Source organism: Mytilus trossulus, chromosome 12 (assembly GCF_036588685.1).
Source record: "Mytilus trossulus isolate FHL-02 chromosome 12, PNRI_Mtr1.1.1.hap1, whole genome shotgun sequence".
NCBI classification, from domain to species: Eukaryota; Metazoa; Mollusca; class Bivalvia; order Mytilida; family Mytilidae; genus Mytilus; species Mytilus trossulus.
In genome coordinates, this window is record NC_086384.1 from 15,458,358 (window position 1) to 15,475,425 (window position 17,068).

Here is a 17,068-nt window from a genome sequence, read left to right on the forward strand (position 1 = left end):
TCATTTATGTCCATTTTTAAAATCACAGCATCCAAAATTGTATGACAGACTAATATTTTTTTTTAATTACATCATCTGAGTTCCTAATCTCAAGGTCTATTAGGGATCCTGACTCATTTGATGATTTTGTTCAGATTAATATTCCTTGGACTTAAAAAAATTCCCTTGAATAATCAGTTTTCTGTACTTTTTTCATCATGCTTGAAGATATTGATTTGATAATTAGTAATAAGTCTTATCATGACAAGTTACAGATCAGGTTGGAAGTTTGTTGATTTCTGAATATTATATAAAGAGTTATTGACTTTGGACTAAGAAAATTCACTTTAATAATCAGTTTTCAAACCTTTTTTTTTCGTCATGCACCTTTAATTGTTGAAAAGAAAATGTTAGGACAAGTGATTTTTTTATTTATGAATTCAGTGCATTTTAAAATCCTTCTAATTTAGGATGCTAGGTTTTCTGCTTTATTGTAGGGATATAGTAAATAAGTAGTGGTTCACGTTTCACAGATTTAATTTGTTTTTTGTGCTTAAAAGGATTGTGTCAAATGACAAAAAACATCTTTTATTATCTAAGTAATACAAATGTTGCATGACTTCTTTTTTCTTTCAGTTACAAAATGTTCAGCTCCTGGAATAAATGAGTTTACAATTACATCCACTAATACTGATGTTGTGCCAAGTACAGAAGTGACATACACATGTGAATTTGGTTACCAGTTACCAGCTGGAGATTTGGGAACCAGAAAATGTCAGCTCGGTGGTACATGGCCAGCACCTCCACCAGCATGTGAAGGTAAGAACTATTTACCACTCATCAACAGTAGTACCCTACGGACCAAGTGGTAGGGGATTTTAGGTTTGCTGTCTGTCTGTCCATAGGTCAGTATGGCAAATCAGTTTTCCACATTTTTATGTCCCATCTTTGATAGTAGATCTAGAGGGGCATAATGTTGTCTGGGCTGTGTGTCTGTTAGTCAGTTCGTCCCACTTCAGGTTAAAGTCTTTGAACAAGGTTGTTTTATTATGGCAAGTTACAGATTAAATTTGAATTTTGTTGCAATCTGGTTCAACATTTACAATTAATTCTTCATAGGCGGTAATGGTAACGTTTTCCCCAGTTGCTCAGTCCATATCGTTTACTTGAACATGTATGATGGCTCATATCGAAGCTGATATATTTATACATGCCTGGTTAAATTTTTCAGTGTTGCAAGTGAGATTACTTTTTTGGCAAATTACTGGACCCCGGAAGATGGTGATAAATTTCAATCTCCTCATGAAATAATCCTAAAATTATGATCATAAAATTCAATAAAAAAATTGTCCTTTCTAAAATTTATTTCAGGTCAAATCTACATATTTCTTTTCTCATCACATCAGCTCTGTAAAACAGTTCGTATTCTTCATTTATGTCCATTTTTAAAATCACAGCATCCAAAATTGTATGACAGACTAATATTTTTTTTTAATTACATCATCTGAGTTCCTAATCTCAAGGTCTATTAGGGATCCTGTCTCATTTGATGATTTTGTTCAGATTAATATTCCTTGGACTTAAAAAAATTCCCTTGAATATCCAGTTTTCTGTACTTTTTTCATCATGTTTGAAGATATTGATTTGATAATCAGTAATAAGTCTTATCATGACAAGTTACAGATCAGGTTGGAAGTTTGTTGATTTCTGAATATTATATAAAGAGTTATTGACTTTGGACTAAGAAAATTCACTTTAATAATCAGTTTTCAAACCTTTTTTTTGGGTCATGCACCTTTAATTGATGAAAAGAAAATGTTAGGACAAGTGATTTTTTTATTTATGAATTCAGTGCATTTTAAAATCCTTCTAATTTAGGATGCTAGGTTTTCTGCTTTATTGTAGGGATATAGTAAATAAGTAGTGGTTCACGTTTCACAGATTTAATTTGTTTTTTGTGCTTAAAAGGATTGTGTCAAATGACAAAAAACATCTTTTATTATCTAAGTAATACAAATGTTGCATGACTTCTTTTTTCTTTCAGTTACAAAATGTTCAGCTCCTGGAATAAATGAGTTTACAATTACATCCACTAATACTGATGTTGTGCCAAGTACAGAAGTGACATACACATGTGAATTTGGTTACCAGTTACCAGCTGGAGATTTGGGAACCAGAATATGTCAGCTTGGTGGTACATGGCCAGCACCTCCACCAGCATGTGAAGGTAAGAACTATTTACCAATCATCATCATTTGAAGGTAGGGATCATTACTTTTGTCTTTTTTTATAAATTGTCTTTTGTGCTAAACACTTTCCCAGCTGATTGAACTGATCTATGCATTTCTATGACATTATCAAACCTCTAGTACCAATGCCACAGTACCTATCTATCAAACTTCTGGCAATATGATGTGAGAACTGGAAATATGTCATTGCAGGTGAGTTTCCAACAGTTCGATGACTTGAAACTCAATAGATCTGCTTTATCAAGTTGCAGATCTATTTGTTCCAAACCCTGTACATCAGACCTAGAATGATCTTCAATTGTTGAAATTGTTGTTACATTATTTTGTCCTTCCATAAGACACCAGATATGACTACTTTTGAAAGAACTTCATGCCCCCCCTAGTATTGAGACCAATAGGGTTATACTGTGGATTCATTTCTTTTAGTGGATACCAACTTTCATGGATTGAGAAAACTAGCATATTGGTAGATATTTAAATTCATGGTTTTGGCAATATTGATAATTTGATATTAGTTGAACATTTAAATTGGTGGTTCCCATGTACCAACGAAGTTCACAAAACTTTGTATCCAACGAATATTAATGAATCCAAAGTAACATAAAATCTGTTTTTGCAGACCTTTCTACTTGCTGCAATTTGATAGGTATCAAACAGGTTTTGGAACAGTTTTTGTGAAGAAAAGAAATTGTCAACATATAAATAGTAAACCTGCTTAACAATATCAGCCCCCTCTATACATTTTTTTACAACATGTTCACCAAACTGGCCTTGTGGTCTTTCAGGTTTTCCTGTATAAACATCTGTATAGCAGACTTCTTTTCAAGTTAATAAAGTTCTATTTTTCCAAACACATATACATCGATGGTCACAATAAATCAAGAGAACACACAGATGTACATCTATGGTCATAATAAATCAAGAGAACAAATCAAACTAATATACAATACAAATACAGAGTGTAATCTGCAATACAAGAAACCATATAACTGGTTAAGGAGAGATAACTCTCTTAAAAGTATGTTAACTTAACCAAACCTCTTGACCATACCAAACAGACATATAACATTTTAATCTGCTAATAGATATATGATAATGCCAATATCTGTATACCCCATTTAGTTGTTTTGGCTGGCATATATTGTTTGAATTTGACCCTTCCTTTGAACAGGAAGATACTTTCTACTATTGAGACCTGGTGTGTAGGGAACTATTATGTTTTCATTGATGTGTTAAACAAAAAATTTTTTTATAAAGTACTTCCTATGATGGATTACCTGGTGATTGTTCATTATGGTTGTCATGGAAATGAAGGTACCTCATGACGTGCATAAATCTATTCTGGAGCATTTTTTTTATGGAACATTGGAGATTTTGGTTTAAACATCCATTCCCATCAAACAGCAAAGACCAAAATACAAGCTTTCATTTCTGGCAGAATTGGACTTGACCAGGCAGATTTATTACTGTCTTGGTTTTCATCAATTTGTTGGTTGTCATATCTTTCAGTTTCAGTAATTATATGTTCAAAAATGTGGTTGAAGAAATCTATTGGACTCTTTCTCAGCAGCTGAAATGATAGCCGAACCTGTTTCTCTTTCATCTGGACCTCTAGGTTCAAATAAATGAGATAAACCCCTTTTATTAAAAAATTGAAATAGTTATGCCAGTTGTTTGCAACATTAACTATATCTGGGACTACTTGGTCATAACATTACAAATACACAATATTAGGTCAATGTCAGAAAAGTATAAAACTGGGGAGGGTGAGGTACTACTGAGCCATTCCCAGTTGTGCACCTGATACAAAAAAAAATTTTTTTTATGACATTGACCTAATATTGTTTTTATACTGCAACTTACATTAATATATTGATAGCTTTTTAAATTGTTACACAAATGTTGAACTTATTTTCATCCCTTTATGAACCCCTGATTGTGGAGAAAGTGTTCCATGATGTAGTTGACATTGCACAAAATATAGCTGTGTTACTATATTTAGGAAATAAGGCCACAATTAAAAATATTTTGGTTTGCCCAAACCCTACCCAAGGTTCAGACAGTGGGTAGGTAGGTATTTTCTTTTCTTTCTTTTATTTAAAGAAATTTACGTATCAGATGTTTATTAATCTTAATGCCTATCTGATTAAAAAAAAAACTTCTTCAAATCAGGACAATAAAAGAATTTGAGTCGGCAGCTTTATTCTGGGTAGGTAGGGTTTGGACAAACAAACCTATTCTTTTTTATGGCCTAAGCACAACTAGTTGCAGTATGAATAGGAATGATTGGTTCTGTTTCTTAGCCCTCAGACTTGTTTCTTGTCAAGTATTGAATTCAAAATCATCCCCAATGCCTTGATGTGGTAATATTTGTTCATACTGGTGAACAGTCTGTTTAATTTGATCGACCAAAGAACTACTTCATCTGAAAAATTGGACATTTCAATTTTGTTCTTTGTTTACATGATCACATGAAATATCACATGTATAGAGAAAGGAACCTGAGTTATAATTGGATGACATAAGGTCAGAGTTATAATTAAAATAAAATGTGAATAAACAATCCAAACTTCAATGCAAGTTAACGAGAAAACAATTGTTGAGTATTTATTTATTACAAAAGTTGAAGAAAATATCAAGATCTATGTCTGTTGTAATATAAACACATATATACTTGTTATTGTTATCATTGGCGAAAATGAAAAATCCTAACAATATGCAAATGAGTTCCAAGAATCCTAGATGTGACTTCAGTGCACCAAAAAAGTATGTACTAGATTGAAAACCTTGACATTTGTTTTTAATTTAGACTGATTAAATGTCGAGACAGGATATTATTTTTACACCTGCTTTGGTATTTCAAACACCTCATAAACACTTCAAACAGCATCTTTGCACTTATCAAATAGATATTAGAAAAGTTTGAACATGCAACCGTTTATTTGATCCAACATGCATTGGGCACGCCACAGGCCATGCCTTGGGGCATCATTGGTGATTGAAAGGATTACCGGGATTTGATTTCTTTTAGTTATGAAATGTACAGCGCCTGGATTAAACGAGTTTACAATTACATCCACTAATACTGATATTGTGCCAAGTACAGAAGTGACATACCGATGTGAATTTGGTTACCAGTTACCAGCTGGAGATTTGGGAACCAGAATATGTCAGCTCGGTGGCACATGGCCAGCACCTCCACCAGCATGTGAAGGTAAGAACTATTTACCACTCATCAACAGTAGTACCCTACAGACCAAGTGGTAGGGGATTTTAGGTTTGCTGTCTGTCTGTCCATAGGTCAGTATGGCAAATCAGTTTTCCACATTTTTATGTCCCATCTTCGATAGTAGAGGGGCATAATGTTGTCTGGGCTGTGCGTCTGTTAGTCAGTTCGTCCCACTTCAGGTTAAAGTCTTTTTACCATTTATCACAATTTGAAGGTAAGCAGTCGTTACCAGGGTTCTTTGTTCTGCTATCTGGTTGACAAAACCCATGAGCATGTTAAAATATTCACTGGTCAGCATTGTTAAATGCATCAGCCAATTTCAAAACAGATTTGACATTCAATCATCGAAAGGATACATAATTTAAGTAAATCAAATATGTCATATTGATAATCATGTGTAAACAAATTGTATATTGTTAAAGAAAAGTGAATAGGATTATGGAAATCTGTGCAGTACATGCACAATATGATACATTAGATATAATCAGCTGAGTTATACAAGCAAAGCCACATTGCCACAGTTTTCCTTCACTGCTTTTGTCTTGGTTAATTATTTACTGCGTATAGCTCTTGCAGTTCTTTTATTTACTGTGTATAGCTCTCACAGTTCTTTTATTTCTTTTAGTCATAAAATGTGCAGCTCATTAGATATAAAAAGCTCTGATACAAAATTGAAGCAACAGGGCTACAGTTTTGCCTTTGTGTTTTATCTGTATATATATAGAGCTTACATTGCTTTGATTTCTTTTAGTAATAAAATGTACAGCTCCGGAAATAAACCAGTTTACAATTACATCCAGAAATACTGATGTTGTGCCCAGTACAGAAGTAACATATACATGTGAATTTGGTTACCAGTTACCAGCTGGAGATTTGGGAACCAGAATATGTCAGCTCGGTGGTACATGGCCAGCACCTCCACCAGCATGTGAAGGTAAGAACTATTTACAATACTATCATCATTTGAAGGTAAGCAGTCTTTGTCAGGGTTCTGTGTTCAAGCCTCTAGTCAACAAAACCATCTAGCATGTCAGAATATTCACAAGTCAGCATTGTTTAATGCATAGGCCAATTTAAAAACAGATTTGACATTCAATCATTGAAAGGAAACATATTAAGAAATTGGAAATTGATTGATAAATCTTCAAAAACAAATAGTATATGGTTAAATAAAAGTGTGTACAATTGTGGAAATCAGTGCAGCACATCAACAATATGATACATTAGATATAACAATCTGTGATAAACAATTAAAGGAACAGTGCTGTAGTTTTCCATCATTTCTGTACTTGGTGTTTTATCAAATTTCTATAGCGCTAAAAGTGCTTTGATTTCTTTTAGTCATGAAATGTACAGCTCCTGGATTAAATGAGTTTACAATTACATCCACTAATACTGATGTTGTGCCAAGTACAGAAGTAACATACACCTGTGAATTTGGTTACCAGTTACCAGCTGGAGATTTGGGAACCAGAATATGTCAGCTTGGTGGTACATGGCCAGCACCTCCACCAGCATGTGAAGGTTAGAACTATTTACAACACTATCATCATTTGAAGGTAAGCAGATGTTGACAGGGTTCTGTGTTCCAGCATATAGTCAACAAAACCATCTAGCATGTCAGAATATTCACAAGTCAGCATTGTTTAATGCAAAGGCCATTTTAAAAACAGATTTGACAGTCAATCATTAAAAGGAAACATATTAATTATAGGTAAATGAAATTTGATTGATAAATTTTCAAAAACAAATAGTATATGGTTAAATATTTTTTTTTAGAATTGTGAAAATCAGTGTAGCACATCAACAATACTGTACATTAAATATAACAATCTGTGATAAACAATTAAAGCAACAGAGTTACAGTTTTTCAACATTTCTGTATCTGGTGTTTTGTCAAATTTCTATAGCGCTAAAAGTGCTTTGATTTCTTTTAGTCATGAAATGTACAGCTCCTGGAATAAACCAGTTTACAATTACATCCAGTAATACTGATGTTGTGCCCAGTACAAAAGTAACATATACATGTGAATTTGGTTACCAGTTACCAGCTGGAGATTTGGGAACCAGAATATGTCAGCTCGGTGGTACATGGCCAGCACCTCCACCAGCATGTGAAGGTAAGAACTATTTACAACACTATCATCATTTGAAGGTAAGCTGTCGTTGCCAGGGTTCTGTGTTCCAGCATCTAGTCAACAAAACCATCTAGCATGTCAGAATATTCACAAGTCAGCAATGTTTAATGCAAAGGCCAATTTAAAAACAGATTTGACATTCAATCATTGAAAGGAAACATATTAAGAAATTGGAAATTGATTGATAAATCTTCAAAAACAAATAGTATATGGTTAAATAAAAGTGTGTACAATTGTGGAAATCAGTGCAGCACATCAACAATATGATTCATTAGATATGACAATCTGTGTTAAACAATTAAAGCAACAGAGTTACAGTTTTTCATCATTTCTGTACCTGGTGTTTTATCAAATTTCTATAGCGCTAAAAGTGCTTTGATTTCTTTTAGTCATGAAATGTACAGCTCCTGGAATAAACCAGTTTACAATTACATCAAGTAATACTGATGTTGTGCCAAGTACAGAAGTAACATACACCTGTGAATTTGGTTACCAGTTACCAGCTGGAGATTTGGGAACCAGAATATGTCAGCTTGGTGGTTCATGGCCAGCACCTCCAGCAGCATGTGAAGGTAAGGACTATTTACAACACTATCATCATTTGAAGGTAAGCAGTTGTTGACAGGGTTCTGTGTTCCAGCATATAGCCAACAAAACCATCTAGCATGTCAGAATATTCACAAGTCAGCATTGTTTAATGAATAGGCCAATTTAAAAACAGATTTGACAGTCAATCATTGAAAGGAAACATATAAATTATAAGTAAATGAAATTTGATTGATAAATTTTCAAAAACAAATAGTATATGGTTAAATAAAATTTTGTAGAACTGTGGAAATCAGTGCAGCACATCAACAATATGATACATTAGATATAACAATCTGTGATAAACAATTAAATCAACAGTGTTACAGTTTTCCATCATTTCTGTACCTGGTGTTTTATCAAATTTCTATAGCGCTAAAAGTGCTTTGATTTCTTTTAGTCATGAAATGTACAGCTCCTGGAATAAACCAGTTTACAATTACATCCACTAATACTGATGTTGTGCCAAATACAGAAGTGACATACACATGTGAATTTGGTTATCAGTTGCCAGCTGGAGATTTGGGAACCAGAATATGTCAGCTCGGTGGTACATGGCCAGCACCTCCACCAGCATGTGAAGGTAAGAACTATTTACAACACTATCATCATTTGAAGGTAAGCAGTTGATGACAGGGTTCTGTGTTCCAGCATCTAGTCAACAAAACCATCTAGCATGTCAGAATATTCACAAGTCAGCATTGTTTAATGAATAGGCCAATTTAAAAACAGATTTGACAGTCAATCAATGAAAAGAAAAATAATAAGTAAATAAAATTTGATTGATAAATTTTCAAAAACAAATAGTATATGTTTAAATAAAAGTGTGTAGAATTGCGAAAATCAGTGCAGCACATCAACAATATGATACATTAGATATAACAATCTGTGATAAACAATTAAAGCAACAGAGTTACATTTTTTCATCATTTCTGTACCTGGTGTTTTATCAAATTTCTATAGCGCTAAAAGTGCTTTGATTTCTTTTAGTCATGAAATGTACAGCTCCTGGAATAAACCAGTTTACAATTACATCCAGTAATACTGATGTTGTGCCAAGTACAGAAGTAACATATACATGTGAATTTGGTTACCAGTTACCAGCTGGAGATTTGGGAACCAGAATATGTCAGCTCAGTGGTACATGGCCAGCACCTCCACCAGCATGTGAAGGTAAGAACTATTTACAACACTATCATCATTTGAAGGTAATCAGTCTTTGTCAGGGTTCTGTGTTCCAGCCTCTTGTCAACAAAACCATCTGGCATGTCAGAATATTCACAAGTCAGCATTGTTTAATGCAAAGGCCATTTAAAAACTGATTTGAAAGGTCAATCATTAAAAGGAAACATATTAATTATAAGTAAATGAAATTTGATTGATAAATTTTCAAAAACAAATAGTATATGGTTAAATAATTTTTTTTAGAATTGTGAAAATCAGTGCAGCACATCAACAATATGATACATTAGATATAACAATCTGTGATAAACAATTAAAGCAACAGAGTTACAGTTTTTCATCATTTCTGTACCTGGTGTTTTATCAAATTTCTATAACGCTAAAAGTGCTTTGATTTCTTTTAGTCATGAAATGTACAGCTCCTGGAATAAACCAGTTTACAATAACATCCAGTAATACTGATGTTGTGCCCAGTACAGAAGTAACATATACATGTGAATTTGGTTACCAGTTACCAGCTGGAGATTTGGGAACCAGAATATGTCAGCTTGGTGGTACATGGCCAGCACCTCCACCAGCATGTGAAGGTAAGAACTATTTACAACACTATCATCATTTGAAGGTAACCAGTCGTTGCCAGGGTTCTGTGTTCCAGCATCTAGTCAACAAAACCATCTAGCATGTCAGAATATTCACAAGTCAGCATTGTTTAATGAATAGGCCAATTTAAAAACAGATTTGACATTCAATCATTGAAAGGAAACATATTAATTATAAGTAAATAAAATTTGGTTGATAAATTTTCAAAAACAAATAGTATATGGTTAAATAAAATTTTGTAGAATTGTGGAAATCAGTGCAGCACATCAACAATATCATACACTAGATATAACAATCTGTGATAAACAATTAAAGCAACAGTGTTACAGTTTTCCATCATTTCTGTACTTGGTGTTTGATCAAATTTCTATAGCGCTAAAAGTGCTTTGATTTCTTTTAGTCATGAAATGTACAGCTCCTGGATTAAATGAGTTTACAATTACATCCACTAATACTGATGTTGTACCAAGTACAGAAGTAACCTACACCTGTGAATTTGGTTACCAGTTACCAGCTGGAGATTTGGGAACCAGAATATGTCAGCTTGGTGGTACATGGCCAGCACCTCCACCAGCATGTGAAGGTAAGAACTATTTACAACACTATCATCATTTGAAGGTAACCAGTCGTTGCCAGGGTTCTGTGTTCCAGCATCTAGTCAACAAAACCATCTAGCATGTCAATATATTCACAAGTCAGCATTGTTTAATGAATAGGCCAATTTAAAAACAGATTTGACATTCAATCATTGAAAGGAAACATATTAAGAAATTGGAAATTGATTGATAAATCTTCAAAAACAAATTGTATATGATTAAATAAAAGTGTGTACAATTGTGGAAATCAGTGCAGCACATCAACAATATGATACATTAGATATAACAATCTGTGATAAACAATTAAAGGAACAGTGCTGTAGTTTTCCATCATTTCTGTACTTGGTGTTTTATCAAATTTCTATAGCGCTAAAAGTGCTTTGATTTCTTTTAGTCATGAAATGTACAGCTCCTGGATTAAATGAGTTTACAATTACATCCACTAATACTGATGTTGTGCCAAGTACAGAAGTAACATACACCTGTGAATTTGGTTACCAGTTACCAGCTGGAGATTTGGGAACCAGAATATGTCAGCTTGGTGGTACATGGCCAGCACCTCCACCAGCATGTGAAGGTAAGAACTATTTACAACACTATCATCATTTGAAGGTAAGCAATTGTTGACAGGGTTCTGTGTTCCAGCATATAGTCAACAAAACCATCTAGCATGTCAGAATATTCACAAGTCAGCATTGTTTAATGCAAAGGCCATTTTAAAAACAGATTTGACAGTCAATCATTAAAAGGAAACTTATTAATTATAAGTAAATGAAATTTGATTGATAAATTTTCAAAACCAATAGTATATGGTTAAATAATTTTTTTTAGAATTGTGAAAATCAGTGCAGCACATCAACAATATGATACATTAGATATAACAATCTGTGATAAACAATTAAAGCAACAGTGTTACAGTTTTCCATTATTTCTGTATCTGGTGTTTTATCAAATTTCTATAGCGCTAAAAGTGCTTTGATTTCTTTTAGTCATGAAATGTACAGCTCCTGGAATAAACCAGTTTACAATTGCATCCAGTAATACTGATGCTGTGCCCAGTACAGAAGTAACATATACATGTGAATTTGGTTACCAGTTACCAGCTGGAGATTTGGGAACCAGAATATGTCAGCTCGGTGGTACATGGCCGGCACCTCCACCAGCATGTGAAGGTAAGAACTATTTACAATACTATCATCATTTGAAGGTAAGCAGTCTTTGTCAGGGTTCTGTGTTCCAGCCTCTAGTCAACAAAACCATCTAGCATGTCAGAATATTCACAAGTCAGCATTGTTTAATGCATAGGCCAATTTAAAAACAGATTTGACATTCAATCATTGAAAGGAAACATATTAAGAAATTGGAAATTGATTGATAAATCTTCAAAAACAAATTGTATATGGTTAAATAAAAGTGTGTACAATTGTGGAAATCAGTGCAGCACATCAACAATATGATACATTAGATATAACAATCTGTGATAAACAATTAAAGGAACAGTGCTGTAGTTTTCCATCATTTCTGTACTTGGTGTTTTATCAAATTTCTATAGCGCTAAAAGTGCTTTGATTTCTTTTAGTCATGAAATGTACAGCTCCTGGATTAAATGAGTTTACAATTACATCCACTAATACTGATGTTGTGCCAAGTACAGAAGTAACATACACCTGTGAATTTGGTTACCAGTTAACAGCTGGAGATTTGGGAACCAGAATATGTCAGCTTGGTGGTACATGGCCAGCACCTCCACCAGCATGTGAAGGTAAGAACTTTTTACAACACTATCATCATTTGAAGGTAAGCAGTTGTTGACAGGGTTCTGTGTTCCAGCATCAAGTCAACAAAACCATATAGCATGTCAGAATATTCATAAGTCAGCATTGTTTAAGGAATAGGCAAATTTAAAAACAGATTTGACAGTCAATCATTAAAAGGAAACATATTAATTATAAGTAAATGAAATTTGATTGATAAATTTTCAAAAACAAATAGTATATGGTTAAATAAAAATTTGTAGAATTGTGGAAATCAGTGCAGCACATCAACAATATGATACATTAGATATAACAATCTGTGATAAACAATTAAATCAACAGTGTTACAGTTTTCCATCATTTCTGTACCTGGTGTTTTATCAAATTTCTATAGCGCTAAAAGTGCTTTGATTTCTTTTAGTCATGAAATGTACAGCTCCTGGAATAAACCAGTTTACAATTACATCCAGTAATACTGATGTTGTGCCCAGTACAGAAGTGACATACACATGTGAATTTGGTTATCACTTGCCAGCTGGAGATTTGGGAACCAGAATATGTCAGCTCGGTGGTACATGGCCAGCACCTCCACCAGCATGTGAAGGTAAGAACTATTTACAACACTATCATCATTTGAGGGTAAGCGGTTGTTGACAGGGTTCTGTGTTCCAGCATCTAGTCAACAAAACCATCTAGCATGTCAGAATATTCACAAGTCAGCATTGTTTAATGAATAGGCCAATTTAAAAACAGATTTGACATTCAATCATTGAAAGGAAACATATTAATTATAAGTAAATGAAATTTGGTTGAGAAATTTTCAAAAACAAATAGTATATGGTTAAACAAAATTTTGTAGAATTGTGGAAATCAGTGCAGCACATCAACAATATGATACATTAGATATAACAGTCTGTGATAAACAATTAAAGCAACAGTGTTACAGTTTTCCATCATTTCTGTACAAGGTGTTTTATCAAATTTCTATAGCGCTAAAAGTGCTTTGATTTCTTTTAGTCATGAAATGTACAGCTCCTGGATTAAATGAGTTTACAATTACATCCACTAATACTGATGTTGTGCCAAGTACAGAAGTAACATACACCTGTGAATTTGGTTACCAGTTACCAGCTGGAGATTTGGGAACCAGAATATGTCAGCTTGGTGGTACATGGCCAGCACCTCCACCAGCATGTGAAGGTAAGAACTATTTACAACACTATCATCATTTGAAGGTAAGCAGTTGTTGACAGGGTTCTGTGTTCCAGCATCTAGTCAACAAAACCATCTAGCATGTCAGAATATTCACAAGTCAGCATTGTTTAATGAATAGGCCAATTTAAAAAGAGATTTGACAGTCAATCATTGAAAAGAAAAATATTAAGTAAATAAATTTGATTGATAAATTTTCAAAAACAAATAGTATATGTTTAAATAAAAGTGTGTAGAATTGTGAAAATCAGTGCAGCACATCAACAATATGATACATTAGATATAACAATCTGTGATAAACAATTAAAGCAACAGAGTTACAGTTTTTCATCATTTCTGTACCTGGTGTTTTATCAAATTTCTATAGCGCTAAAAGTGCTTTGATTTCTTTTAGTCATGAAATGTACAGCTCCTGGAATAAACCAGTTTACAATTACATCCAGTAATACTGATGTTGTGCCCAGTACAGAAGTAACATATACATGTGAATTTGGTTACCAGTTACCAGCTGGAGATTTGGGAACCAGAATATGTCAGCTCGGTGGTACATGGCCAGCACCTCCACCAGCATGTGAAGGTAAGAACTATTTACAACACTATCATCATTTGAAGGTAAGCAGTCTTTGTCAGGGTTCTGTGTTCCAGCATCTAGTCAACAAAACCATCTAGCATGTCAGAATATGTCAGAATATTCACAAGTCAGCATTGTTTAATGAATAGGCCAATTTAAAAACAGATTTGACATTCAATCATTGAAAGGAAACATATTAAGAAATTGGAAATTGATTGATAAACCTTCAAAAACAAATAGTATATGGTTAAATAAAAGTGTGTACAATTGTGGAAATCAGTGCAGCACATCAACAATATGATTCATTAGATATGACAATCTGTGATAAACAATTAAAGGAACAGTGCTATAGTTTTCCATCATATCTGTACTTGGTGTTTTATCAAATTTCTATAGCGCTAAAAGTGCTTTGATTTCTTTTAGTCATGAAATGTACAGCTCCTGGATTAAATGAGTTTACTATTACATCCACTAATACTGATGTTGTGCCAAGTACAGAAGTAACATACACCTGTGAATTTGGTTACCAGTTACCAGCTGGAGATTTGGGAACCAGAATATGTCAGCTCAGTGGTACATGGCCAGCACCTCCACCAGCATGTGAAGGTAAGAACTATTTACAACACTATCATCATTTGAAGGTAAGCAGTTGTTGACAGGGTTCTGTGTTCCAGCATCTAGTCAACAAAACCATCTAGCATGTCAGAATATTCACAAGTCAGCATTGTTTAATGAATAGGCCAATTTAAAAACAGATTTGACATTCAATCATTGAAAGGAAACATATTAATTATAAGTAAATGAAATTTGATAGATAAATTTTCAAAAACAAATAGTATATGGTTAAATAAAATTTTGTAGAATTGTGAAAATCAGTGCAGCACATCAACAATATGATACATTAGATATAACAATCTGTGATAAACAATTAAAGCAACAGTGTTACAGTTTTCCATTATTTCTGTACTTGTTGTTTTATCAACTGCCTATCGGGCTTACATTGCTTTGATTTCTTTTAGTTATGAAATGTTCAGCTCCTGAAATAAATGAGTTTACTATTACATCCACTAATACTGATGTTGTGCCAAGTACAGAAATGACATACACATGTGAATTTGGTTACCATTTACCAGCTGGAGATTTGGGAACCAGAATATGTCAGCTCGGTGGTACATGGCCAGCACCTCCACCAGCATGTGAAGGTAAGGACTATTTACCACTCATCTAGTTGAATTTACCTATTTTGATATGTTGCAAGAAAACAAGTCTTGACACCTTTTTTTTTAGTTTTCTTATCTTAAGTATGAGCATCCATACTTTTTTTGGCCCCACAACAAAGTTGTCAGTGCCATATAGTTTTACCCTTGTCCGTAATTCTGTCATTCCGCAACAAACAAGTATACAGATTTTTTTCTAAATGCCTCCAGATATTGGGCTTATTTTTTATATGTATATTAACCATGATGAGTTACAGATCAAGTTTAAGTTTCGTTCTGCTCTGCTAATTTCTGCTGTAATTAGCGACTCTGGGCATTGATAAAGTGTTGAAAATCACAGTTATTACAGACCTTTTTAGCTCACCTGGCCCGAAGGGCCAAGTGAGCTTTTCTCATCACTTGGCGTCCGGCGTCCGGCATCGGCGTCCGTCGTCGTCGTCCTGCGTTAACTTTTACAAAAATCTTCTCCTCTGAAACTACTGGGCCAAATTTAACCAAACTTGGCCACAATCATCATTGGGGTATCTAGTTTAAAAATTGTGTCCGGTGACCCCGCCAACTAACCAAGATGGCCGCCATGGCTATAAATAGAACATAGGGGTAAAATGCAGTTTTTGGCTTATAACTCAAAAACCAAAGCATTTAGGGCAAATCTGACATGGGGTAATATTGTTAATCAGGTTAAGATCTATCTGCCCTGAAATTTTCAGATGAATCTGACATTCCGTTGTTAGGTTGCTGCCCCTGAATTGGTCATTTTAAGGAAATTTTGTTGTTTTTGGTTATTATCTTGAATATTATTTCAGATAGAGATAAACTGTAAAAAGCAATAATGTTCAGCAAAGTAAGATCTACAAATAAGTCAACATGACCAAAATGGTCAGTTGACCCGTTTAGGAGTTATTGCCCTTTATAGTCAATTTTGAACCATTTTTTGTAAATCTTTGTTATCTTTTAGAAAAATCTTCTCCTCTGAAACTGCTGGGCCAAATTATTTGAAACTTGGCCACAATCATCATTGGGGTATCTAGTTTAAAAATTGTGTCCGGTGACCCCGCCAACTAACCAAGATGACCGCCATGGCTATAAATAGAACATAGGGGTAAAATGCAGTTTTTGGCTTATAACTCAAAAACCAAAGCATTTAGAGCAAATCTGACATTGGGTAAAATTGTTAATCAGGTGAAGATCTATCTGCCCTGAAATTTTCAGATGAATTGGACAACCTGTTTTTGGGTTGCGGCCCCTGAATTGGTAATTTTAAGGAAATTTTGCTGTTTTTGGTTATTATATTGAATATTATTATAGATATAGGTAAACTGTAAACAGCAATAATGTTCAGCAAGGTCAGATTTACAAATAACTCAACATGACCAAAATGGTCAGTTGACCTCTTTAGGAGTTATTGCCCTTTATAGTCAATTTTTAACCATTTTTCGTAAAATTTATATATCTTTTACTAAAATCTTCTTCTCTGAAACTGCTGTGCCAAATTGATCCAAACTTGGCCACAATCATCTTTGGGGTTTCTTGTTTAAAAAATGTGTCCGGTGACCTGGCCATCAAACCAAGATGGCCGCCACAGCTAAAAATAGAACATAGGGGTAAAATGCAGTTTTTGGCTTATAACTCAAAAACCAAATAATTTAGAGAAAATCTGACATGAAGTAAAATTGTTAATCAGGTCAAGATCTATCTGCCCTGAAATTTTCAGATGAATTGGACAACCTGTTTTTGGGTTGCAGCCCCTGAATTG

The 17,068-nt window shown here is 33.9% G+C and overlaps 2 protein-coding genes across 2 annotated transcripts in view; both read left to right on the forward strand.

The window, feature by feature from the left end:
- The window catches only part of LOC134692240 (fibropellin-1-like), a 41,177-nt gene extending 37,757 nt beyond the window's left edge, over positions 1-3,420 (forward strand). The window contains exons 31-32 of the mRNA XM_063552691.1: positions 616-798; positions 2,024-3,420. Coding sequence (XP_063408761.1) covers positions 616-798; positions 2,024-2,238 — 398 coding nt within the window. The 3' untranslated portion in view covers positions 2,239-3,420. The remainder of the gene's footprint in view (positions 1-615; positions 799-2,023) is intronic.
- A 1,841-nt stretch (positions 3,421-5,261) lies between these two features.
- LOC134692241 (sushi, von Willebrand factor type A, EGF and pentraxin domain-containing protein 1-like) overlaps positions 5,262-17,068 on the forward strand; it is a 30,270-nt gene continuing 18,463 nt past the window's right edge. Inside the window, exons 1-17 of the mRNA XM_063552692.1 lie at positions 5,262-5,442; positions 6,209-6,391; positions 6,799-6,981; positions 7,395-7,577; positions 7,985-8,167; positions 8,581-8,763; positions 9,171-9,353; positions 9,767-9,949; positions 10,363-10,545; positions 10,953-11,135; positions 11,548-11,730; positions 12,138-12,320; positions 12,734-12,916; positions 13,330-13,512; positions 13,919-14,101; positions 14,519-14,701; positions 15,115-15,297. Of these exons, the coding sequence (XP_063408762.1) occupies positions 5,262-5,442; positions 6,209-6,391; positions 6,799-6,981; positions 7,395-7,577; positions 7,985-8,167; positions 8,581-8,763; positions 9,171-9,353; positions 9,767-9,949; positions 10,363-10,545; positions 10,953-11,135; positions 11,548-11,730; positions 12,138-12,320; positions 12,734-12,916; positions 13,330-13,512; positions 13,919-14,101; positions 14,519-14,701; positions 15,115-15,297 (3,109 nt within the window). The remainder of the gene's footprint in view (positions 5,443-6,208; positions 6,392-6,798; positions 6,982-7,394; positions 7,578-7,984; positions 8,168-8,580; positions 8,764-9,170; positions 9,354-9,766; positions 9,950-10,362; positions 10,546-10,952; positions 11,136-11,547; positions 11,731-12,137; positions 12,321-12,733; positions 12,917-13,329; positions 13,513-13,918; positions 14,102-14,518; positions 14,702-15,114; positions 15,298-17,068) is intronic.